The following is a 25,234-nucleotide window of genomic DNA, read 5'->3' as shown; positions in this document are numbered from 1 at the left end:
TGTGCGCACTTTGTCGTATGACTTTTGTTTGGATGTTTCAGTAACCGTGGTGTGCGTGGCATCGTTTTACCCCCATAATGAAATAAGAAAATTATAATGGAGGGTTTTCCGAAACTCGTGGCAGCACTTCTGGTTCTGCCTGACCCTTCCTCTGTGCTACCATGGCCACCAAAAAATAAAATACAACTCCGGGAGGCTGCCATGGCACACGAGCATAATTCACCCCATCCTTAGCTTTGCCGGTGCGTTTATTGTGATTTCGGCTCTAGCGTGACTCATTCTATAGGCATGCGAAAAGAGCTTTTGTGGGCTTTTGGTACAAGTGCAAGCTTTCGTGGGCTCCACCCTTAGCACTAAAGCCGCTCCCCAAGCCTGGACGAGCCCAGCTTGCTTTATTTATCCTGGCAAGTCGGATGGCAGCTCGCGGTTGTCTTGCCAGGGCTAGGACCGTAGGAAGAGCGATGAAACTTTTAGACTAATGCGAACGGGGCTCACCTCGTTGACCATCAACCCTGTGTGATCATGAAACCTGTACCTGCTGGATCTTCCCTCCCTTGTTGGCAGCCGGGTTTTGCAGAGGAGACATGTGATTCTTCCCCGCCCCACCATTTTTCTCTTGCTGGTTTCTGTGGTTGCAAGCAGTAGCCGTGGAGAGTCTGAATCACTGTTCTGGGCCGAGAGGCAAGTCTGGGTCCCACTGTTGCCTTCGAACCTCTGCAGTTCTTTCTTGCAGACACCTGGGTGGGGAAGGCTCAGTTTCCGGGCATCCTCTTGATGCCCCAGGGCCCTCCAGGCGACCACAAGTGCAACAAATCACCCTGGGTGCTCGGTTTTCCAGCACACAGCTTTGCAAGCCAGCTGGACCTCTGCCTCTGGCCCACGGTAGTCCAAGTGGACTTTACGGGCCTTTGTATCAATAGCCAGGTTTTCTTGGTTGGTGCTTTATTGCCTTAACGTGGGCCAACAACTGTAGGTTTTACAGGAGGCTAATAAACGTTCAGAAATCTGTAATCAGCACATGCTTGGGGTTATGATGATGAGATCTTGAAATCAAAATCAAAACCCCCCAGTTTTACCTCTTGGTGTCCAGACTCCACATTGTATTTGTGGATACACAATATCCCAAGATACTTGCCCCATACTCACACCTTCTTTCTCTTTGTATCTTTGGCTCAGAGCATATTAATGAATATCTAACTACCCAAAAAAGTTACTTTAAAATAGAAGTATCGGTGAAAAAAAAATTGTAACGTAATTTTTTTCTGAGTCTGTTGATCTTAAATGGATATCATGTCATTTCTAAATATTTGCTCAATACCTCCAATTCACCATCTGGAAGAAAGCTTCCAATGGAGCAGCGTCCAAGTAGGAAACTTTCAACTCTCTTACTCTCATTGAAGGAGATACATTACTGTTAGTCCCTCAGATCCAAAGATTTTTTTTCTTTGATATTGGTTTTTCTTACTTTCCATTCATACAATCACCAAATCCTTGCGAATCTTTCTCTCTGATACGTCTCAATTATCTTCAGTCTGTTCTATTTTTGCTCAGATGGCGTTAAACCAAACCTTCATTAATCCTAATCTAAATTATGGCAATTGCTTCCTAACTAATTGTACTGGCAGCCCAGTTAATTTTCCCCAATGGGAATTCGTTGAAGTCTCCATTTTTTTTTAATTCCTAATGGTCAAATTGTCCATGGTGGGTGGTTTAAAACAAGCAAAGCAAAAAACCTTACAACCATTCCTTGTTGACTATGCAGTTCGTCCCAATATGGAGCAGACATCGCAACACAGCACAAGGGGAGGTCTCTGGCATTCTTTGGTACCCACACTCGATGAAATCCATGTGCAAGCTAAACTGAAACTCTCCCTGATTCCCAAGGCACCAGGACCCCACATCCTTCCCTTCCATCTGTGTTTGACTGAATCTTAAGCACCCTTGAGTGATCGTCTTCCTGAGTCCCCTTTTCTCATCCAAGATTATTCCCCATTTATAACTCACCTAATCCTGGCAATGAGCATTTAGTAGGTGGCCTACACTGTCCTTGGGGTCACTGGGATATCTGACTTATTGTCTCCACCAAATAGTGACTTCTCAATAGCAGGTGTTCACTAAATATGGGGATATGTGAATGAACAAAACACATATATATCACTGAACTGGCCTGCCTCTCTAGCTTAAGAGCTCCGTGCAAGGTGGACCAACCTTGGAACCCTGTACTGAGAATAAAGGTTTGATCTCAAAAGGAAACTCACTCTGTAAGCATGTGAGCCTGATATTTCATCAGCTATTACAATACCAAAAAGAATAAAAACGGCAGCTTTGTCACATAAACGCTTGATACAGAAAAACTGGTTGCTGCCTTGAGTTGCTTACAAACACAAGACAGAGTCCAGGAAAGGAAAAAAACCTATGTTTCCAAGAAGTTAAATACACACACACATGCAGAATTTGAGTGGGAAGTGAAAGAATATGAATTATTCCAAGGCACGATTTTATTTTGTTCCTTTTTCAAACCGTTTGGAACGCCTTCGTTGTCTTTTCCATAGAGCACTCTGGTCCGAAAACAGAATGATTTATCTGGAAAGCAAAAGGGCCAGAGTTGGAGGTAAGTGGTCTTCTGAGGAGGTGAATGTGTGGAGCTTCAACCAGAAGAGGCTTCAGGGTGAGATGATGGGCACTGACGATCGCCTGTGAATTCCGCTATAAATGTTCGACCCTGTCCCTTTGATCCCAGATCTCGCTCAGAGTAGTAAACCTTTATTACTCGATTCTGTGGCTTGGATATGCTTACTGGAGGGGGTTCTGTTTATTGTGCTTGAAACTTTTTAAAACAGAGGGAGGAGCCTTTCTGTCTTTGATGTAGATACTCCGGTCAGGAAAGAGTTGCTTATATATTTGTGGGGTGGATAGAAAGTCTTGGGAAGTGACGAGGTCCAAGCCGACGCATCATTTCTTCAGGGAAACCTGGGAGCTCCTGGTCTGGCGATTTATGTGTGTTACAAATTCTGAGAGCGTCTTCCTCTGCCTAATCCCTATGGCAACTGTGTGCATCAACTGATTACTGCTGAATCTTTGCCCCCATTATTAAAATTTTTATCTTTTCTTTTTCAACTTGTTGGGCACATAGAATATGCTCAAAAAATACTTACTGAATGAATGCATGAATGAGATATCCTTGATAGTAAGTGGCAGGCTAAGCAAACCAACTCTCCAACACACACCCTCCGATTTGTAGCATTTGCCCATTTCTGTGGTGTAAACACTCCAGTGCAGTTGATTCCAAGCTACCTGTGGTTGAACACATGTCTCGCAGGATTCCTGGATGGTCTACCCCTGGCTCCTCAGAGCCACGGCGAGCTCCTCCAGCATGCAGCTCATGCACAGCTATGCGAGAAAGGTCTTTGGTTCATTCAACACCCCTTCTCAACCAAAGAACACACTTTGTAATTCAGAGCCTGAAAGATTATTCTTGGATGTTGTGAACTTTTGCTTCAGGCTGCCTGGTGCACATTTGCTTGAGTAGAACAGCCCCCGTTTGTCTGGAGAGCATCTGGCAGAACCAGAACCTGACTTCAAAGCAGAGTTCTGAGGGTGACCTGGGAAAAGCTGTTCCTTAGACCTTTTCCTTCTGCAAGAGCCAAGAGCGTTGCCAACCATTGCGACGGAACCTGTAGCCAGTGCACCATAACAAGAAAAATAAGTAAGAGGCACCACTGTGGAGAGGGGAATACCTTCTAAGTGTGCACAGACAATACAATCTGTTAAATAGCTCAAAATTAGGCAGATAAAATACCTCCACAAGATATGTAGCAAAAGGGTTCAAGATGTCTATGCAGACAAGATTACACCACTTCCTTTTTTCTTTAATGCTTATTTATTTGTTTTAAAAGAGACAGACAGAGAGAGCACAAATGGGGAAGGGGCAGGGAGAGAGGGAGAGAGGGAGAGAGAGAATCCCAAACAGGCTCTACACTGTCAGTGCAGAGCCCCGTGCGGGGCTCAGTCCCAAGAACTGTGAGATCATGACCTGAGCCAAAGCCATGAGTTGGACGCTTAACCAATTGAGCCAGTCAGGTGCCCCTAAGATCAGACCATTTCTGATCTGATGATCAGAAAGATGCTTATTAAAAGGGGCACAACTCATGACCTTGCATGGGAAGACACAATCTTATATTAATATACAGTATATAATAACACCTAAAAAAATCTGTAACATACTGCAAACGTTCATCTGTTTAAGACATTCCAGCTGAAATCTAATGACCTTTTTTTAATGAAAAATTTTAATGAAATGTATCTCTAGGCAAAAGTGGGTAAGAATGCACATGACAGTCAGAAAAAGGTTTAAGAAAGTTGCACTGTCATATGAAAACGTGTTCTAAAACACTCTACAATAGGTCCCACATGTTTACGATCTTAATGTTTAGAAATGGAAAGTAGGGGCACCTTGGTGGTGCAGTTGGTTGAGCATTTGACTCCTGATCTCAGATCATGTTGTGATCTCACAGTTCATGAGTTTGAGCCCCACACTGGGCTCTGCATTGATAGTATGGAGCCTGCTTTCGATTCTGTCTCTGCTTCTCTCTCTCTCTCTCTCTCTCTCTCAAAATAAATGAATAAACTTAAAATAATTTTTAAAAATCTAAAAAGTATAAAAGAAGGTAGGGCAATATCTAATCTCAGAATGAAGAAAGGCTTTCTAAGCAAGGGTGAAAACAGGAGAACATGGGAAATACAGCTACTAACAAATTTTAAAACTTGTCTTCGAAAAAATGCAGTTCTGTAAACAAATTTGAGGGGAAAAGAATGACTACCAAAATGTAACGAAACACTTGCTCTATTTAGGACCTTAATGCCTCATAGAGCATTTGCTATATTTAGGATGTGTTCATGCCTTGTGATGTAAATTATTGTTACTGAAAAAGCAAGTTTAAACAGCTCAACAGAAATGTGGGGACAGGCTGATAAATGCTGCCTTTATGAAATTGCCAAGTTATGCAGTTTGTTAGTTAATATGCATGAAAGATAGAAAACACACACTTCTCTCTAAGTACCAAATTAGGAGTTATTAACATGAGAGGAAATCTTGGGCATAAAGTGTGGGGAAATAGTACTGTCATATGCTAGATGGGAGCTGTAGAAATTGGAAACCCGTTTTAAAACATTTTTTCAACGTTTATTTATTTTTGAGACAGAGAGAGACAGAGCATGAACAGGGGAGGGTCAGAGAAAGAGGAAGACACAGAATCTGAAACAGGCTCCAGGTTCTGAGCTGTCAGCACAGAGCCTGACGCGGGGCTCGAACCCACGGACTGCGAGATCATGAGCTGAGCCGACGTCGGGCGCTTCACCGACTGAGCCACCCAAGCGCCCCTGGAAACCCGTTTTAGAGGGTACTTCCAAATGTCTGGCAACAACCTCACATACATTCACATTCTTTACTGGAGCAATCCTGTGCCATGGGATTTCGGAGTTTAACGGGAGACTGTGCAAAGTATGAAACAATCCAGACGTCCACCAAGAAATGGTTGAACACTTAATGGTGCATCCAAATAATGGGATATTAGTCCCACTGATGGCGTTGGAGTATTAAAATCATAGATTGTTATGGGAAATAAATGAACCTTAAACCACATGGTTTGTCATACAAACAGAACTGAAATTACATATATAACTGATTTTTGTTTGCGTATACACTTAGCCAAGTCCGAGTATGCTCAGTGTATGTTGAGTAATGCAATTGTGAGTAATGTTTATTTATTCCTTTTCTTCTATATTGCGATATCTTACCTATAACATTTATAATATGAAATAAAGGCTTTACAGAAACTCACTGTAGTATAAGCTTTATGTGTGGAAACTAGGAGCTTGGTCTTTCTCTCCCAGATGGTCCCGGATCTGCCTTCCTTCTGGCCAATTCCTTTTGGCCCTCCAGAAACCTGGCCACATGGTGGGTGGCCTTTGGTGCACTTTTCTGGTTTCTGCTGGAAAGCTGTCAAGAAAGATTATTTTCCCCCGTTTGAAATGTACTAAACCCAGTATTTTCTGTAGGAAAAAAAAAATCTCTGCGGTAACTTTTTTTTTATTAGTTTAAATCCTGGCTTGACAAAAGTCTCATTTTCCAGGATCAACAAGAAGAAAACGAAACTGTAGTGGGTACTAATCCTGTCCTCTGAAACTTGTGTTTTTAATCTTTCTTTAACTATTTATTTAAAATAGACCTTGACCTCCTCCCATCATCCAGAAAGAAAAATAGAAAAAAAAAAGCTTTTACGCATCATCTATTTTTATAATCATTGAGAGCCAAATCGTAAAGAATGGCACAAAACCCACCATCTCATTGAATTATTTTGACATATTGGACAAAAGCCTATACAACCTAAAATAATAAAAGGGACTTTGTGACTCTTCATGTTATATGTGAAATCCGTTAAAGATTTTGCTTATTTACTTTTTATCATTGTTTTAAAATTCACGTTGCCAGACATTAATGGAAAAGAGCCTGGTTTCTTCCTTCCCAAAGCACGGTGTCTACATTTTCTTTTTCATAACAGAAAAGTTGAATTCAGTTTCGCTAACAACGCATTCCTGCTCTCAAGCCACTTTATGTACTTTTTTAAATGAAAATATACTTTTTTCTTTCTATTTCTTAAACAATCAGGAGGGGAAACCTCAGAGTCTGGATGTTTTGACAAAAACGTTGTAGGAAATTTTAATGTATGCCATGTTTACAAATTCAGCTGAAACATTGGCCTGGACTGCAGGCAGTGGTTCTCTACGGCTCACAGATGGGAGAAATTTGGGATCTCATGGGCCCTAGTTCCTTGCTCTAGAATAAATAATTAATACCAAAAGTCCTATCATGCATTTTAAATCGCAGCATATGAGAGATTTAGAAAATCACAACTTGTGTACAAATTTGAGTTATACGATCTATCCATAAAGATCATTGTAATAATGATGGAAGAAGTAACCACTGGTTTCCCCCATTTCCAAAGAAAGCTCTTCCCAAGTATTATTTAAACATCACAGTCTTGTTATGGCTCATGGTCTTATACGGGACCATCCTATGGGTAGAATAAACCTCAGACTTGCAAAGTCATAACCCAATAAGCATGCGTGTCTACTTGCCAGGGGGAGAGTGGTTCCCAAGAGTTATGGCGGCCATAAGAGGAAGGGTTTCAGAGCACTGTAGCATAACAGAGAGTCCACATGGCAGGCCATGCTTTCTGAAAAGCCCCAGAGCTATTCAGAAACTCCGGCTCTTCCTATCTGCAGCCCCTCCGTCCTCTAGCACCTTATAATTTCTATATCCATCATTTTAGCCTGGAAGGAAGTCACCTGTTTGGTGAGACTTGATCACATGACTGCATCGGGAGGAAAGGGATCCTGGCAAATACCATGCGTCCCTGCTTCTTCACCGTCTTTACCTTGAAAGGAGACACATCATTGGTGAGAAGTAGTCACGTGACTCCATCTAGACGCAAGGAAGCCTGGGAAATGTAGTCTCAGCCTGCCTGGGAAGATGTACCTCACCAATATTCTGCAATGTGTCAGGAGATGCTTCAAGCTTCAAGGGTAGCTAATCACCTTGGTGTTAGGGAAATGGCATTGCTGTCGACATTCTAGAAGGGGAAAAAACTCTGAGACTTAGTAACTGGACACCAGGTCTACATCCAGGCTACAGTATGTGGTAGGGTTGCCTTTTAAAAATGTTTTCTAGGGGCACCTGGGTGGCTCAGTCGGTCAACCCTCTGACTCTTGATTTTGGCTCAGGTCATGGTCTCACAGTTGATGAGTTCGAGCCCTGCCATGCGTCGATGGCACCCCTGATGTCATGGAGCCTACCGGGGATTCTGTCTCTCCCTCTCTCTACCCCTCCCCCACTCTCTTTCTCTTTCAAAATAAATAAACTTCAATAAAAATAAAAATAAAATTGTTTTCTATGTAATAAAATGGGAATAAGTACCAAAGAAAATAGTAGGAAGATTTTTTAAATTTCATTTTTTAGGGTTGAAAGTGCTTCCCAAGTTATATTTTCCCTGCTATGTGTGACTTCTGCAATTATCCACCTTTTCCCTTGGAATCCCACCTGTTCATTTTTCTGTCTCTTCTTACCTAACTTTTAAAATAAGAAATAATTATTAAGAAGACTTGTGTTAAGATGTGTGGGAAGGTCTGGATACTATTCAGGATTGTGGCATTTTGCTTTATGAATGGAAGACGTTTCATTGACCGATGAGAGTTATCTTCTCACATGATGTACAGTCACTGGGGCAAACGGATCCTGCAAGGTGCTAGGGATGTTCGTTTTACGGTGTGTGAAACGGGCAGCCAGGACAGAGTGTGCACAATGTGAGGTTTATGTAGACATTTTGGATACTGAAGGATTCAGCAGGAAATGTAAACGTTGATTTAATAGTCGGCTCCACTATGGTTTCTTGAATCTTGAATCCCAATATTCATACATACGTAATTTTATATTGATTTATAAATATTTTATATATTGTGTACCATACCTGTCTATCTATCTATCATCTATTATCTATCCATCTATCATCTATCTACCTACCTATCATCTATCTATCATCTATCTATCTACCTATCATCTATCTATCTATCTATCTATCTATCTATCTATCTATCTATCATCTATCTATCATCTATCTTTCTATCTATCATCTATCTATCTATCTATCTATCTATCTATCATCTATCTATCATCTATCTTTCTATCTATCATCTATCTATCTATCTATCTATCTCTCTATCTATCATCTATCTATCATCTATCTATCCATCATATCTATGTATCTACCTATCTATCTATCTACCCATATCTATCTATCTATCTATCTATCTATCTATCTATCTATCATCTATCTATATATCATATCTATCTATCTATCTATCTATCTATCTATCACTTATCTATCTATCTATCTACCCCTCTCCCTTTCCTCTATTTTTCTGTTTGCGCCCCCTCACTTCTTTGCTCTCACACCTCAGCATGTTTCTGAGAGTCCAAACTGGGGCTGGACTTTCTTTTTACATAATCAAAAGGTGTTGTAGAGTTTCTAAAACAACAAAAATATGTGTATTTCTCTTTCAGATGATTTATGTTACTCTAATATGTGATAGGTACAGCTGTAGGATTTTTTTTTAATTGGACTTTTAACCATTGTCTCACTATCTGTATGTTATCTCAGTGGATTTCCTAGTAAGCCTATAAAGTGAGGAGTGTTAACGTCCTCTGACATACAAGGAAATGGAGGCTAGCATAGATCATACTTAGGTTCTCATAGCTGATAAGGGGCAGAACCTAAATTCAAGACCGCATCTCATTGATTTCAAAGCTTTGTTTTTTTTCTGCCATATTCTAATAAGCCTCATAGTTGAGCAGAGCCCAGCCCAGTACACAGGTTGCTTCTGCTTCTGGTTCTGGTCCTGTTACGTGGCTTCGGAGGGGCGGGTCACAGCCAAAGACTCATGGCGTAGGAGCAGACTATATCATCATGAAGACGCATCCTCAGAATTCAAGCCTTCCATGTGCCTTTGTGAAGACTGAATGGAACACAGTGTGTGAACATGCATTGGAAGCCAGAGCTATTTTAAAAGTTTGGGAAATAAAAGCACTAAGTATGGAAATCGCAAAGCATAGGAAACACATGCAATGGGAAAGTCTCTGTTCTAAGCACATTATTTTCTATCTGAATAATGACCCTCTAAGGTGGGTGTGCAGGGAGCTTCCTCTCTCTCCCAAGTCTGCAAACAGAGCACAGGAGGTTAAATAGCATGAGCCAAGGCTCTGATGTCTACACAGGCAGGGGCCCTGCAATATGGCAGAAAAGAGCACATTAGATTGCCCCACAGAGCGTTAACCCATAAGGAAATGCAGAATGGACCATGGTATAGATTTGCCAAACCCCCTGATGGATCTCAGCACTACAACAGCCACTTGTTCACCTCTACCTTGACACAGATTATAATTACAGGGCCTTCTCCTTCTAAGATTCTGACTTAATTAGCTAGACATATGGGTTGGTGTATTAGGTTGAATGATGGCCCCCAAAAGATATGTCCACGTCCTAAACCCTGAAACCTATGAATGGACCTTATTTAAGAAAACAAGTTTTGAAGACAAAATTAGGTAAAACATCTCTAGATGAAGATAATCATCCTAGATTATCCAAGTAGACCCTAAATCTAATGGGAGGTGTCCTTATAAGGGACAAAAAAGGGGAGACACAGACACAGAGAACGGAGGCAGAGATGGGAGGGACGTGGCCAAAAGTCCAGGGATGCCTGGAGCCCCAGAAGCTGGAAAAGATGGGAAGGATCTTCTCCTGGAGCCTCTGGAGGGAGCACAGCCCTGCCCTGCCTGGATCTCCATGGTCCTGCCCCTCCTGGGTCTCCGTGGTCCTGCCCCTCCTGGGTCTCCGTGGTCCTGCCCCTCCTGGGTCTCCATGGCCCTGCCCCTCCTGGATCTCCGTGGTCCTGCCCCACCTGGATCTCAGAAATCTGCTCCCCAGAACTGGGAGAGGATAAATTTCAATTCTCTTAAGCCCTACCCATCCCCCTCCCAATTTGTGGTAATTTGTTATGGCAGCCCCAGGAAATGAACACACCAGGACATGAGGAATTTTTAATCTCCCCAGGTGATCACACCACAAAGCCAAGAAGGAGAGCCACTGACTTCTCATGACGTAACAAGTTTAAGTCTGTTAGGAAGGCTGAGTATCCAGACACGTGGGATGCAGTTTCCTTTCCCAAAATATCAGGTCCTCCCGGAACCCAGAAACGCACCACACTGCCCATCTGGAGTTTGGTCTCACGGGATAAAAAGTGCAGAAAAGTCCTCTGCAGGATGTAGCATCCTACACTTTCCATTTAGTAGCAAGAGAAGGCTGGCCTCACCAGATCTAGAGTCCTGTCCAGCTTCATTGGAACGAGAGCTCTATTTGCAATTGGAAACCAAACTGCCCGGTTTGGGTTCTCTTTTCCAGTGAAACCCTGGGAGCAAAGAGGGACAACTGTCTGCTAGCTAAGAGTTTTGCTCATGCGCCCGGATTTACAAGCACATGTACCCAATGTTAGAAGTTCGTGGAGGGCGGGTGGGGGAGACCTTCTTTTAGTTAATGTATTATGTCGTTAATATAGTATTTACAAGTCATGAGAGAGCCATATGTGATGCCAATTAACAATCTGAAATCACATACATCCGTATTGTGGGCAAACGGACTTAAATGTGTTTACTCCTGGGGAATAAGTCCATCTGACTAGCTCCAGCCATCCCTGTTATGACTTCCCATCATAAAAATGTCACTCACCCTTCCGTCTGATGTGGCCTTTGAGTCTCCTGGGCTCTGAAAGCTCTTTGAACCACCTGTAATGGTTCTGAATGTCTCAGGCTTGTGTCCAGCTGACCTGGGCAACTGTTTTCCATCCTTTGAGAAGACTATGCGTGGAGACCACCAAAGGCATCTTTGTGCCGTGCTATCTTGCCTCCGGCAGGACAGGGCAAGTCCTTACGGATGTGTGTGGAGCCCACCCGTGTGTCACCAATCTATTTATTTATCACCACCATCATCATCATCATCATCATCTTCCTTTTCATCATCTGTCCATCTATTTACCTATGTATTGTTTTCATCTTTGTCCTCCACCATATATCTGGCATCCATGGCAGTGGTTCTCAAGCAGGGGCAATCTTAGCGGGCACGTTTGCCAATATCTGGAGCCATCTTTGGTTGTCACACCTGGATTGGCACGTGCTACTGGCATCTGGTGGGTGGAGAACAGGGACGCTGCTCAACACCCTACAGTGCACAGGACCCCCCACGCCAGAGAGTGGTGCACAGAGGGTCTCTCGTCTGTCCCTCATTAACCCAAATGGATACAGAGGTCGAGAAGCCCTCCTTTGGCTGAAGACTTGTCTACGGAGCATGAACTCTTGAGGCAAGACGTGTTTCCTGCACACGTGGTTCTCTCAGGGCCTGCCCTCGTATCCCGCACATGGTAAGGGCACTGCAAATATGTGTAAGCAAATAAATGGATTAATGAGGGACAGACGAGAGACACTCTGTGCATCCCACAGGTCATGGAGAGCCAAGCACTGTTTTGCATCAGTGACTGCCATTCATTAAAGATTGGCAGCATTTCACTTGGTGTCAACGCTGAGAGTCATGTTCTTCCCAAATACTTATCTCGAGTTTTGTTTTTCCTCTTAGGGGAAACAGAAGAATGACAGTTTGGCATATTCGAGGAAGGCTGGGACATGTGCCCCAGATGTGTCTTTCCCAAAGAGAATTTCCTGAGCGATTGCAAAGGCACCACGTCCCCCCCCCATTGTCTTGCTTCTTTTTTTTTTTTAATTTCTTTAACCTTTATTCATTTCTGAGAGACAGAGAGAGAGGGAGTGTGAGCAGGGGAGGGGCAGAGAGACAGAGGGAGACACAGAATCTGAAGCAGGCTCCAGGCCCTGAGCTGTCAGCACAGAGACAGATTTGGAGCTCAAACTCATGAACCAAGAGATCGTGACCTCAGCCAAAGTCAGATAGATGGTCAACAGACTGAACCAACCAGGTGCCCCTGATTGTCTTGCTTTTTACTGAACCAGCACCCCCTGGGATGGAAGGGTCCCACCATACCTTCCTGTAAAATACATGCTTAGAGCCACTCAGTTTCCTTGCCTGTTAAACCCTTGCAGATAATAAAATAATTCCAATGTGCTGGATAAAGGCAGCTCTTTAAACACTGCTTTATACCCAAATTCACGTGAAATGCTCTTGCCCTGGAAAATAGGACTATTATCATTGCCTGGTTATTTGGAAAATATTATTTTATTATCAAATGTACATTATATTGACCTTAAAAATACAGTAAAGCAGTCATGGGGATAACATGTCTCCTATTTTCCATGAGCACACACCGACGGGGCGTTGCATGAGGGAGACACCTTTCCGGGCTTTTCCAGGAGGCTCTGGATTCATTGTTCAGGGACACGGCTTAGCTCTCTCCTACCCTTTCCTTCCACCTCCCCGACTTCAGCTCTTAAGATAAATCCACAAACAAGGAAATCCAATCTCCCAGCCTCCCACACTGTAGGGTTGCTGGGGAAGGTAATACAATCACGGTTACTGAATTTGCTCAAGGAGGTTTGGAGGCTATTTTTTTTTTTCAATTGTATTTCCATGCCTGCTCTCATGTATCCAAGTCTTGTAAAGACCAATAATTTATTATTTTTAATGAGACAGAAAGTGTTCCTTTCTTTCTAGCCTCATCGTCTGATTGGAAAGAAAATATAAAAAAAGTCTTTAGGTAAGACCTTATATAAAAAGTGAGTTCCAGGGAGAAAGTGAGTCCATTATATAAAAAGTGACTCCCATATAAAATGGTAGCCATATTGTATGAAACTTGTACATTACAAAGACATCAGTCACTGTGCTTCTAAACCCTTCTTGGGCAAGCTGGAGTTCTAAAGTGACAGGACATAAGTGAAAGATGGGGAGTCATCGTAGAACATTCTATCATGTTAAGACTGCAGCAGGTTAACTAGGGGATGCATCTTCAACAGGGTAGCAAGGCACTGGCAATCTTTATGGTTTATTTTCAGGGAGTTCTCCTTACGTCTGCTACAGACGCCCAGTAAGGCATTGGCGTGGTGTGTGCAAGTCAGCTCCTGCGAGCACACGACATCCCATAAACATGAATGAAAGTCCCTGGAGAAGCCAAACCATCCTTCTCGGGTTTGCCCTGCTTCCTTTTGCCGACAAGCGTAGGTCAAAGTCAACATGAACCTGAAACCCAGACGGGGGCTCCCATGCACCGTGACAGATCCGTTAAGAGTCCTGACCATCTGACTGAGGCGGCTTTCCTTACAAATGAGGCTTTGTTCTAACTTGCCAAGCAGTGGCTGTGTGGAGTCCACATTCTGGGGGAGGCATTTCAGTAGACGTGGATATAAGTAGTTTTCGAGTCAGTGCCTAGGATGTTTTTTGCAGTGCACTTGTAGAAACCCGCGTCTCTGTGTGTGGCCTGCTGGATGGTCAGTGAGCCCTGGGGGTGAAGGAATCTGTTCCCATAGAGACGGGCCTGCGCCCCGGCGGTCAGGTGCGACTTGTCCGGCAGGTCCCAGGTGATCTCGGCCTTGGGAATCCCCATGGCCATACAGTTTATCTTGATGGTGTTCCCGGGCCGCGTGTAGATGACGGGGGTTGGCTCACTGGTGATGCGGGGCGGGTAAGCGATCACGATAACTGGAAAGTTCATGACGGAGGGGCCATACTCCGTATCCACCTTGCACACGTAGGTTCCCCTGTCGAAGACGGAGGCGTCGCGCACCGTGAGGGTGCCATTTTCCCAGAGGGAAAAGCGCCCCCGTGTTTGGGGGCCCTCCAACAGCATGGTGTTGGGGAGCGTCCAAGAGAGGCGAGCTGACCGGCCCCCCGGAGGGGTGCAGTGCAGCTGCAAGGTCTCCCCGTTGATGATGCTCACCAGATTGTGGTACTGGTTGCTGACCTCGGGTTTCAGTCCCACCTTCAGAGAGACCAGCCTCTCCGTGTAGCCGGCCGAGTTGCGGGCCACACAGCGGTAGGCCCCCGCGTCCACGGAGGAGAGGCCACTGATGTGCAACATGCCGTCACCCTTATGGTAGAATCTGTGCAGCTGTTGGCCGCTCGGGAGCTCTGTCCCGTTGGGAAGGACCCACAGCAGGGTGGGCGTCGGGGTCCCTGCGGCCGAGCAGTTGAGACTGATGGTGTGGCCAGCCATGGCTGTGATCTTCTCGCTGACCGGGTCGTGGAAGACGGGCTTCTCCACGGGGTCCAAGACCGTGAGCTGGACAATCAACCTGGCTTCCCCTCCCTCGTTGCGGCCGATGCATGCCAGCTGCACGGAGTCGCTCTTCCTGAGACTCCTGATGTCCAGCGTGCCGTTGCGATGGATGGTGATCCGGTTCCCATAGTAAGGGGCCGGCAGAACCACGCCCTCAGGAAAGGCCCACAAGACCCTCGGAGTGGGGATGCCTTCTGCCTGGCAGTCAATGAGTTTGCGACTCCCCCCGGCCGCGATCTCCCGCACCGTGGTGATGGCGTTGGGGTTCCCGTTGATGGTGGGCGACCGGACGTTGACGTGGATCCAGACCGTTTTCCGGTCCTCCCCGGCGCTGTTCCTGACCACGCAGGTGTAATTGCCGCTGTCTGAGCGCTGGGCTTTCTGGATGAGAAGAGTGCCATCCTGGTATATGTGGTACTTATCGGAGGAGGCGGGGATCAGCCTGTTGGCTGGAGAGAGCCACGTCACCCTGGGCGTGGGCTCCCCTTTGGCCTCGCACGCCACGGTGACCACGTCGCCATAGGGCACCTGAACCACGGCGTACGTCTTGTTCCGGATGGCGGCGGGCTCGGTCACCACCTTCACTCGCACCGTCATCTCATCCTTCCCAACCTGGTTTTCGGCAAAGCAGGTGTAATCCCCTTCCTCCCGCATGCCGACTTCGTTGAAGTAGAGGGTCCCGTTGTTGAAAACCACGTAGCGCTTGGTGCGGCCACCGCCGTCGTCAGACTGCATGAAGGAGTTGACCAGGCTGCCATCCGGGAGGCTCCAGGAGATCTCGGGGTTGGGAAGCCCGGTAGCCACACAGTCCACTTTCAGGTCACCCCCGTAGAAGACCTTGTGGTCATTCTCCTCCTTGTGCTCGATCTTGGCCGGTCTCATGACCACATTCACCTTGAGCACGACAAAGTCATCGCCAACCTTATTCCGGGCAACACACAGGTAATCCCCCGCATCCTTGTCCGTGACAGACTTCACCACCAGGGTCCCGTTGGCAAACACCTTGATTCTGGTGTCAAAGCTGGCCGAGGGGGACAAAAAGGACAGGGATGTCAGTCTCCCATATGCTCTATCCTGGCTTTAGGTCACCAGAATGAAAGGAAAACATGTGGTCTGGGGAACTTTCTGGGCACACGGCCGTGGCTACAAAATGTCACGTGGTTTTTGCAGCCGGCAGGGGACTGCATTCACAGGTGGAAATGATTGATTTGCCACAAATAAGACCTCTGACTCGGTAGAGCCTGACCTTTGGCTGGCCCGGCCGCTGATCCCAGGATGTGCAATGCAGTCAAGGACTTGTGCCCAGTTAGGCTGGGTGGGTATTCACTGCGTATTTGCAGGGAGGTCAGGGCAGAGCTAATGGTAATGATAAAAGAGGCTACGGCCATGGAGAGAATGAATCTGTTGACCCAAATAAAGAGGCAGGGTTCTTCCCGAATAAAATGCTTCGGACATAATTTCTACTCTTGACAATTCTATATTATACTATGTCCCATTATGAGGCAAGGAGCTGCAAAGTGGCCAGTCTAGGCATTGCGTAATTGGAGGTATTCCCACAATAACAAGTGGAAAGATCTGGGAGATTCTTCCTCAAAAAGTGTCCAGATTGAAAATTTGCAATTACACATAATTTACCGTGGTGGTATCAGGAGAGGAGGGGTTGAGTTTGAACCCATAAATGTATCCTAAATTTTGCATTATTCGGACAGCGTGTCTGGAACTGTGTTGTACAGTTACCAAGAAAAGAGAAGAATGGGAAAGAAGAAAAAACAAAAGAGAAGAAAAGAAGAGAAAAGAAGAGAAAAGAAAAGAAAAGAAAAGAAGAGAAAACACAAAACCAAACAGAGTCTGCCTACGGTTGACTCAACCTGACTATTGTTAATAAAGTACAAACAACAACTAACAACAGCCAAATACACCGTTCGGTTGGCCGCAAGTGTGAATCAGGCCAATGTGAGTCAGTAGAGAGGAGGAGACAAACAGATTTCAATGTGCCTTAAGAGTTTAGAATCCAGGGGCGCCTGGGTGGCGCAGTCGGTTAAGCGTCCGACTTCAGCCAGGTCACGATCTCGCGGTCCCGGAGTTTGAGCCCCGCGTCAGGCTCTGGGCTGATGGCTCGGAGCCTGGAGCCTGTTTCCGATTCTGTGTCTCCCTCTCTCTCTGCCCCTCGCCCGTTCATGCTCTGTCTCTCTCTGTCCCAAAAATAAATAAACATTGAAAAAAAAATTTTTAAAAAAAGAGTTTAGAATCCAAAACTCTGTGTAGTACCTCATGTCTGCCAGCTTTTTGAAACTTCGGAGGGGTGATTCCTAGCCTTGGTCATAACCACAATCATCTGGGCAACCCAGAAACATATACATGCCTACGCATCACAGGGGATCGGGAGTCAAGAAAAGCTGTGATATCTGTATTTTTAAATAGTCCCAATGTGTATGCGAGCCAAAGAGCCTGCTCTTTGATAAAACTCACATGGGTTGTTTAATTACACTCTACTAAGAATGTAATTAGTCAGAGTTTCATAATAATGAAGATGCCAAGACAGCGATTTGTGATTTATAGGGGCATACTAGCAGAGTGGCTCATATTCGTCCTGGGACCACATTCTTTAACTGCACATTCATTCAGTACATCTGCTCAGCTGGGAGATAGTCCAGGGAAAACTGGGTGCATGGTATTCTGGAAGGAGAGTGCAAGGTTCACCAGGCACCACCCCGCCATCTAAAGTTCACATTCAGGCTTCGAGAAAGCGTGTTCGCCCTTTCCCTGCATTGGAAAGAAACTGGAGAGGCCAGGCACAGCTGCGCCAAGGCCCTGGGTGCTGGCTACCCTCCTCACGTGCTGCGGTGGGACCCACGTCCGCATGCATTCCTGCCTGAGCTGCTGGGCTGTGGATGCTGAGGACGCGCCGTGAGCCAGGGTTTCTACACCACGGCACCACTGATGTTTCCTTGATTTCATTTTGGCAACCATTGTCTCTTTGCTCTGTATCTTGAGATGCTTCCTGAAGAGACATTGGCTCTTCTGGATGTAGCCCACGGTTTCTCAGACTCAGCACGGCTGACATCTGGGAGGGGTGGCTTTCTGGGGTGGGGTGTCCTGAGCACTGTAGGGTGTTGAGCCGTGTCCCTGGTCTCCACCCACCCGAGGCCACTAGCAGCCTCCCCTCTAGTGTGACAACCAAATATGTCCCCAGGCATTTATGGGTGTTCCCTGGGGGAATAATCTGTCTAGCTGAAAACCACAACAGATAGCTCGTGGATGGATGGATGGATGGATAGATAGATAGATAGATAGATACATAGATGATAGACAGATAGATATAGATGATAGATAGATAAATAGATACATACATACATACATACATAGCTGATGGATAGATGGATGGATGGATGGATGGATAGATAGATCAATGATAGATAGATAAATACATACATACATAACTGATGGATAGATGGATGGATGGATGGATGGATAGATCAATGATAGACAGACAGATAGATAGATGGATAAATACATACATAGCTGATGGATAGATGGATGGATAGATGGATAGATAGACCAATAATAGATACATAGATAAGTGGACAGATGGATGGATGGATAGACAGATAGATACATGGATATAGATGATAGATAGATACATATATAAGTGATGGATAGATGGATGAATGGATGGATACATCATTGATAGATGATAGATAGATAGATAGATAGACACATAGATGATAGAAGAATGGTCTTTCATGCTAGGTTAGTGTCTCAGCCTGGGCACTACTGAGACCCGTGGCTGGATGACTGCCTGGAATGGGGTGTCCTGGGCAGTGTAGGGTGATTACCAGTGGCATCGTCACTTCCTGATTCCTGTCAATCAAAAAGTCTGTCAATATTGTCAAATGTTCCCTGGGGCCAAAGCCGCATACCGGGGAGAACCAGTGGTCTAGGTACATCTGGGAACTTAAGGCACTGGATGAGACCGTGACTCTCTTTGCGGCCAAAAGAAATGTTTGGAATACTCCAACATGGTGCCCTATTCATGTCTTTAACTTCTTCTGTGTTCACGGCCTTTCTCTTCCGCTAAGGCCACTTTCTCGTAAGACCTGAAGCTTCTCGTGTGTGTGTTGGGTCGAAATCGTACAACCTAGGGGACTACAGGCAATATTATCCCTGTAAATACAGTCCATATATAATCATTAAAACAGAAGTTATTAGTTCGTTTTTTTTTTTTCCCTTGGGAGGGAGGAACAGGAAAGGAGAAGGAGAAAGACAGATGTTTCTTCCACATCCCACTTTCCAAAGACAAAAACTCACCGTGCAAAGAAAGAAATGCCCGCTCCCTGCGCGGAGCACACGCAGGGAGCCGGGTGCGAGCATCTTTGTCCCGACACGGAGTCACTCCCCTCCCCATCTGACCCCAAGGAGAGGGCTCCCGCGATGGCTCCAGGGCGGATGCAGGAGGGGACCCCAGCGCCCAGAGGGGAGGCAGGCCCCGGAGCGGAGCGCAGCGGGAGGCAGGAGCGAGCACGTACCTGAACAGCGAGTCCATCATGCGCTTGGACGGCAGGCGCCAGAGGATGCGAGGCCAGGGGTCCCCGGACGCGCTGCAGTCCAGGCGGAGGGTCGCGCCGTAGCGCACGTCGGTGCTCTGCGGTGAAGTCCCGGTGATGCGCGCGTTGGCCGCCGCGCGCTGCACCGTCAGCTGCACGACCCTGCGCGCAGAGCCCACCACGTTGGCGGCCACGCACTCGTAGCGGCCGCTGTCCTTGGGCGCCAGGTTGCGGATGTAGAGCGTGCCGTTGGGGAAGACGAACAGGTTCCCGTTGATGAACTGCGACGGCCGGATCTGGGTCCCGTCCCACAGCACCCAGCGCACGCTGGGCAGGGGCGCGGCCTTGGCCGTGCAGTGGATGTGGATGCTGAGCCCCGGGGGCAGCGAGATGTTCTCCAGCTTCTCCTGGTGGATGACGGGTGGCAGGGCCGCCACGTGCAGCCGGATGGCCAGGCTGTCCGCGCCCGCCGCGTTGCTGGCCACGCACTTGTAGACGCCTCTGTCCGAGAAAGAGGCCTCTTTGATGGACAGGGTCCTGTTTTCGTGCAGCGTGACCCTGCCCTCCACGGGGGACACGGTCTGCCACACCCTCCTGTCCGGGAAAATCCAGGAGATTTGGGGCGCCGGGGTTCCCTTGGCCAGACACTCCATGGCAATTGTGTCTCCCAGGTACACGGTGACGTCCTGGTAGTGGGAGGCTAGGATTTGGGGCTGCTGCACGGTGACAGACAGCAGGACCACCATCCTGTCCGCCCCGTGTAGGTTCTTGGCCGTGCACATGTACTGGCCACGGTCCTGCACCTGTACCTTCCGGATGACAAAGGTGCCGTTCTGCAAGACCTCGAAACGCTGGAGCCTGGTGTTGGGGGTCATCAGGGCACCTGGGAGTCAAAACAGGTACAATCAGGTTCCAGGCAAACACACCCTCTCCGCACAAGCCAGGGAAGACGATTCCTCGTTAAGGAGCTGAATCAATCCTTCTCTTCACGTCCGGAACCGCAGGAGCAAAGACCAGCCCCCAGCTCCACCACGGAGACCACAGAACGTTCAGGGTCACCATTTCTGGCTCGTATACCGACCCCAGAATCGAGGGATATGCCACCTTCTGGCGAAGCGCAGCCAGCATGGGTTTGGAGGGCTTTCTGGAAGCTTCTATGAGATCCACCCCCCACACCCCACCCCTGGCACGGGGGGATTTCCTTGTCACTTCTGCTAATAGAGACACAGGTGCGGAGGCTGACCCCCCCCCCCCCCCCCCCCCCCCCCGCGTGTGGCGAGGGTCCCGAGTCCAACGTGAGCGACACTGAGCTGGTCCCTCTGTGCCATGTCTGACGGACTTGGCCGCTAACTCCTGCTTCCACACGGAGTTGAGAGCCCTCCCCGCACTGCAGTCTGGGGGCGTGCTTCTCTCTCTCCTCACCCTCTCCTCCCCATGGTTTTTAAAAATATTTTTTAATATTGATTTACTTTTTGAGAGAGACACAGAGTGCGAGCGGGGGAGGGGCAGAGAGAGAGGGAGACACAGAATCCGAAGCGGGGTCCAGACTGCGAGGTGTCAGCACAGAGCCTGATGCGGGGCTTGAACCCACAAACCGTGAGATCATGACCTGAGCTGAAATCAGGAGTCGGACAGACGCTTAACTGCCCGAACTACCTACCCAGGTGCCCCAACCAGATGGTAAAATCTCTACGAGGAAGTTTGTAAACTTTAAATTTTGCTTTCTTTTTCTTTCTTTCTTTCTTTCTTTCTTTCTTTCTTTCTTTCTTTCTCTTTCTTTTCCTTCCTTCCTTCCTTCCTTCCTTCCTTTCCTTCCTTCCTTCCTCTTTCTTTCTTTCTCTTTTTTCTTTTTCTTTCCTTCCTTCCTTCTTTCCTTCCCTTCTTCCTTCCTTCTTTCCTTCTTTCTTTCTTCCTTTCTTTCTCTTTCTTACTCTTTCTTTTTTCCTTCCTTCCTCTTTCTTTCTTTCTTTCTTTCTTTCTTTTCCTTCCTTCCTTCCTTCCTCTCTTTCTTTCTTTCTTCTCTTTAACATTTATTTATTTTTGACACAGAGTGACAGAGCACAAGCAGGGGAGGGGCAGAGAGAGGGAGACACCGAACGTGAAGCAGGCTCCGGGCTCTGAGCTGTCACCACGCTCAGGATGTGTTAGCAACTAGGCTTTTCTGATGCTTTCACATCTGCGTTTTGCTGACCCTGGAGGGACCCCAGGCCCCTCCCAGAACTAGCCGGTCCCAGAGTTAGCAAGCAATTCACCTTTTAAATGCAAACTAATAGGGGCGCCTGGGTGACTGAGTCCCTCAAGTGACGGAATGTTGATTTCAGCTGAGGTCACGACCTCAGGGTTCATCAGTTTGAGCCCAGCCTCAGGCTCTGTGCTTGGAGCCCGCTTTGGATTCCGTGTCTCCCTCTCTCTCTGCCCCTCCCCCGCTTGCGCGCGCACGCGCGCGCACGCGCGCGCGCTCTCTCTCTCTCTCTCTGCCTGTCTGAAAAATAAAATAAATATTTAAAAAAAAGAAGTATGCATTACAAGTAGATCACCACTCTCAAAAATAAATAAATAAACAGTAAATAAATAAATGCAGGGATGCCTGGGTGGCTCAGTCGGTTAAACGTCCGACTTTGGCTCAGGTCATGATCTCACGGTTCATGGGTTTGAGCCCCGCGTCTGGCTCTGTGCTGACAGCTCAGAGACTGGAACCTGCTTCGGATTCAGTGTCTCCCTCTCTCTCTCTGCCCCTCCCTCGCTTGCTTTCTCCCTCTCTCTCTCTCTCTGTCTCAAAAATAAACATTAAAAAATTACAAATAAAAATAAACCACCCAATCCAGAGCCCATATCCCGACCCCCTTGTGTATGGGGCTCTCCCGTTCCCAGGCCACCGCTCACCTGCTGGAAGCTTCCCAGGGCGGGACCACACATTCGGGAAGCCCCTAGACCCCAGAGCCCAATGGTGAGATTCAAGCCAGCCAACCCTAAGCCTCCTTGCACAGACTACAGTAAAGGCTCCCGTCCATGTTTCCCTGGCCCCTTCTGCCTGCTGACGGACCCTGGCCCCTCCCTGCGTGGTCCCCTCTTATTGCAAAACACACTGTCTTCAACGGCTGTCCTTCCCGGAGGTCGTGGCCTCACGATTTCTGAAGAATACCAAATCCCATGGATACAAAACGAAAAGTCCTGGCGAGCCCTGAGTTCTGGCATTCTCCTCATCTCCCACACAGCTGGGCTCCTGGATCCCACCTGCACCCACGGCTCCCTGTGCGCATGTATGTCTAGTGAGGGGGGCCCGGTCCGGGGGGTGATCTGCTCTCACGTGAGGCACGAAGATTCTAGGGGTTAATACAAATACGTTTTGCCGGGAGAGAAACACAGGCACGATGCTTTCGGGATGAAAAGCCCTCTACTTCGAGCAACATCCCTCCTTAGATCATTATGCAAACGTATGACATCAATGTTGAGCGGATCAAAGAGGTCCTTAATTCCCCCGTGCGCGGAGCCTCTGCTGAACTTCAGAAGGTTTCCAAAACGCTGGTGAGATAAACCTAAACGAGGAATGAATAGCTCCCTCCAGTGCCATTGCCATCAGCATAAATCATTCTTGTATCATCAAAATGGAGAGAGGAAGAAAACAACCCCTCTGATCAGCATCCAGGCCTGAAGGACACAGCCGCGTTGAGAGAGAGAGAGACAGGGAAGGGGAAGCGATGGGCCGTTCGTGGTGTCTCGTCAGGTGTTCCTTTCCTCCGTCACCTGGAAACTGTTTTGCCGTCCAGATGAAGTAGATGCTCATCCTTACAAGGCCGAGAGCTCTTTGGGCATCCCAGCATTCCCAGTGTGCACCCTTGTGGTGGGCTGAATTGTGTCCCTCCCCAACTTGTACGTTGAAGAAGCATCCCTAGGATCTCAGGACAGGACTGTCTGGCGATGGGGAGGGCGTGTGTCCAAACAGGGAGAGAGGATGATGAGGACACTGGCCCACAAAGAGGGATGACCATGTGAGGACACAGGGAGAAGACGGGGTCTTCAAGCCAAGCAGACAGGACAGAGGAGGAACCAGCCTCAGCCCCGACTGGATCTCAGACCCCCAGCCTCGACCCTGCCTGGATGTCAGCCTCCTGGACTCCACCCTGCCTGGATCTCAGACTCTTGGCCGCAGCTCAGCTTGGATCTCAGACTCCCAGCCTCAGCCCTGCCTGGATCTCAGAGCCCCAGCCTCGCCCCTGCCTGGATCTCAGAGCCCCAGCCTCAGCCCTGCCTGGACTTCAGCCTCCCAGCCTCAGCCCTGTGTGGACCTCAAGCCCCCAGCCTCAGCCCAACCTGGATCTCAGGCCCCCAGCCTCAGCTCTGCTTGGATCTCACACCCTTAGCCTCAGCCCTGCCTGGGTCTCAGACCCCCAGCCTCAGCTCTGCCTAGACCTCAAGCCCCCAGCCTCAGCTCTGCTTGGATCTCAGACCCCCCAGCCTCAGCCCTGCCTGGGTCTCAGACCCCTAGCCTCAGCCCTGCCTGGATCTCAGGCCCCCAGCCTCAGCTCTGGCTGGATCACAGACCCCCAACCACAGCCCTGCCTGGATCTCAGAGCCCCAGCCTCAGCCTTGCCTGGATCTCAGAGCCCCAGCCTCAGCTCTGCCTGCATCACAGATCCCCAGCCTCAGCCCTGCCTGGATGTCAGCCTCCTGGACTCCACCCTGCGTGGATCTCAGACTCTTGGCCTCAGCCCAGCCTGGATCGCAGACTCCCAGCCTCAGCCCAGCCTGGATATCAGACCCCCGGCCTCAGCCCTGCCTGGGTCTCAGACCCCCAGCCTCAGCCCGGCCTGGACCTCAGGCCCCCAGCCTCAGCCCGGCCTGGATCTCAGACCCCCAGCCTCAGCCCGGCATGGATCTCAGACCCCCAGCCTCAGCCCTACCTGGATCTCAGATGCCCAGCCTCAGTTCTGCCTGGATCTCAGACCCCCAGCCTCAGCTCAGCTTGGATCTCAGACCCTCAGCCTCAGCCCTGTCTGGGTCTCAGACCCCAGCTTCAGCCTGCCTGGATTTCAGACTCCCAGCCTCAACCCTGCCTGGATCTCAGACCCCCAGCCTCAGCCCTGCCTGGACCTCAGACTCCCAGCCTCAGCCCTGCTTGGACCTAGACCCCCACCCTCAGCCCTACCCAGACCTCAGACCCCCAAGCTCAGCTCCTCCTGGACCTCAGACCCCCAGCCTCTAGCCCTGCCTGGAACTCAGCCTCCAAGCCTCGGCTCTGCCTGGATCTCAGAGCCCCAGCCTCAGCCCTGCCTGGATCTCAGACTCCCAGCCTCAGCCCTGCCTGGATCTCAGAATCCCAGCCTCAGCCTGCCTGGATTTCAGACACCCATCCTCAACCCTGCCTGGATCTCAGACCCCCAGCCTCAGCTCTGCTTGGATCTCAGACTCCCAGCCTCAGCCCTGCCTAGACCTCAGACTCCCAGCCTCAGCCCTCCCTGGACCCCAGACTCCCATCCTCGGCCCTGCCTGGATCACAGAGTCCCAGCCTTGGCCCTGCCTGGATCTCAGACCCCCAGCCTCGGCCCTGCCTGGACTTCAGCCTCCCAGCCTCAGCCCTGCCTGGATTTCAGACCTCCAGCCTCAGCCCTGCCTGGATATCAGACCCCCCAACCTCAGCCCTGCCTGGACCACAGGCTCGCAGCCTCGGTGCCGCCTGGATCTCAGACCCCCAGCCTCAGCCCTGCCTGGACGTCAGAGTCCCAGCCTCTAGCCCTGCCTGGACCTCAGCCTCCCAGCCTCAGCCCTGCTTGGGCCTCAGACCCCCAGCCTCAGCCCTGCCTGGACCTCAAACTCCCAGCCTCCACCCTGCCTGGATCTTAGACTCTCAG

The 25,234-nt window shown here is 48.4% G+C and overlaps 1 protein-coding gene across 1 annotated transcript in view; it reads right to left on the bottom strand.

Moving 5' to 3' along the window:
* Positions 1-12,829: 12,829 nt before the first annotated feature.
* Positions 12,830-25,234, bottom strand: part of MXRA5 (matrix remodeling associated 5) — a 30,126-nt gene continuing 17,721 nt past the window's right edge. The window contains exons 6-7 of the mRNA XM_047847403.1: positions 19,368-20,268; positions 12,830-15,862 (exon numbers count right to left, since the gene is read on the bottom strand). Coding sequence (XP_047703359.1) covers positions 13,954-15,862; positions 19,368-20,268 — 2,810 coding nt within the window. The 3' untranslated portion in view covers positions 12,830-13,953. The remainder of the gene's footprint in view (positions 15,863-19,367; positions 20,269-25,234) is intronic.

Source organism: Prionailurus viverrinus, unplaced genomic scaffold (assembly GCF_022837055.1).
Source record: "Prionailurus viverrinus isolate Anna unplaced genomic scaffold, UM_Priviv_1.0 scaffold_48, whole genome shotgun sequence".
Classification (NCBI taxonomy): Eukaryota; Metazoa; Chordata; class Mammalia; order Carnivora; family Felidae; genus Prionailurus; species Prionailurus viverrinus.
The sequence above is the reverse complement of the archived record's forward strand: the minus strand, read 5'-3'. Positions and strand labels throughout refer to the sequence as shown.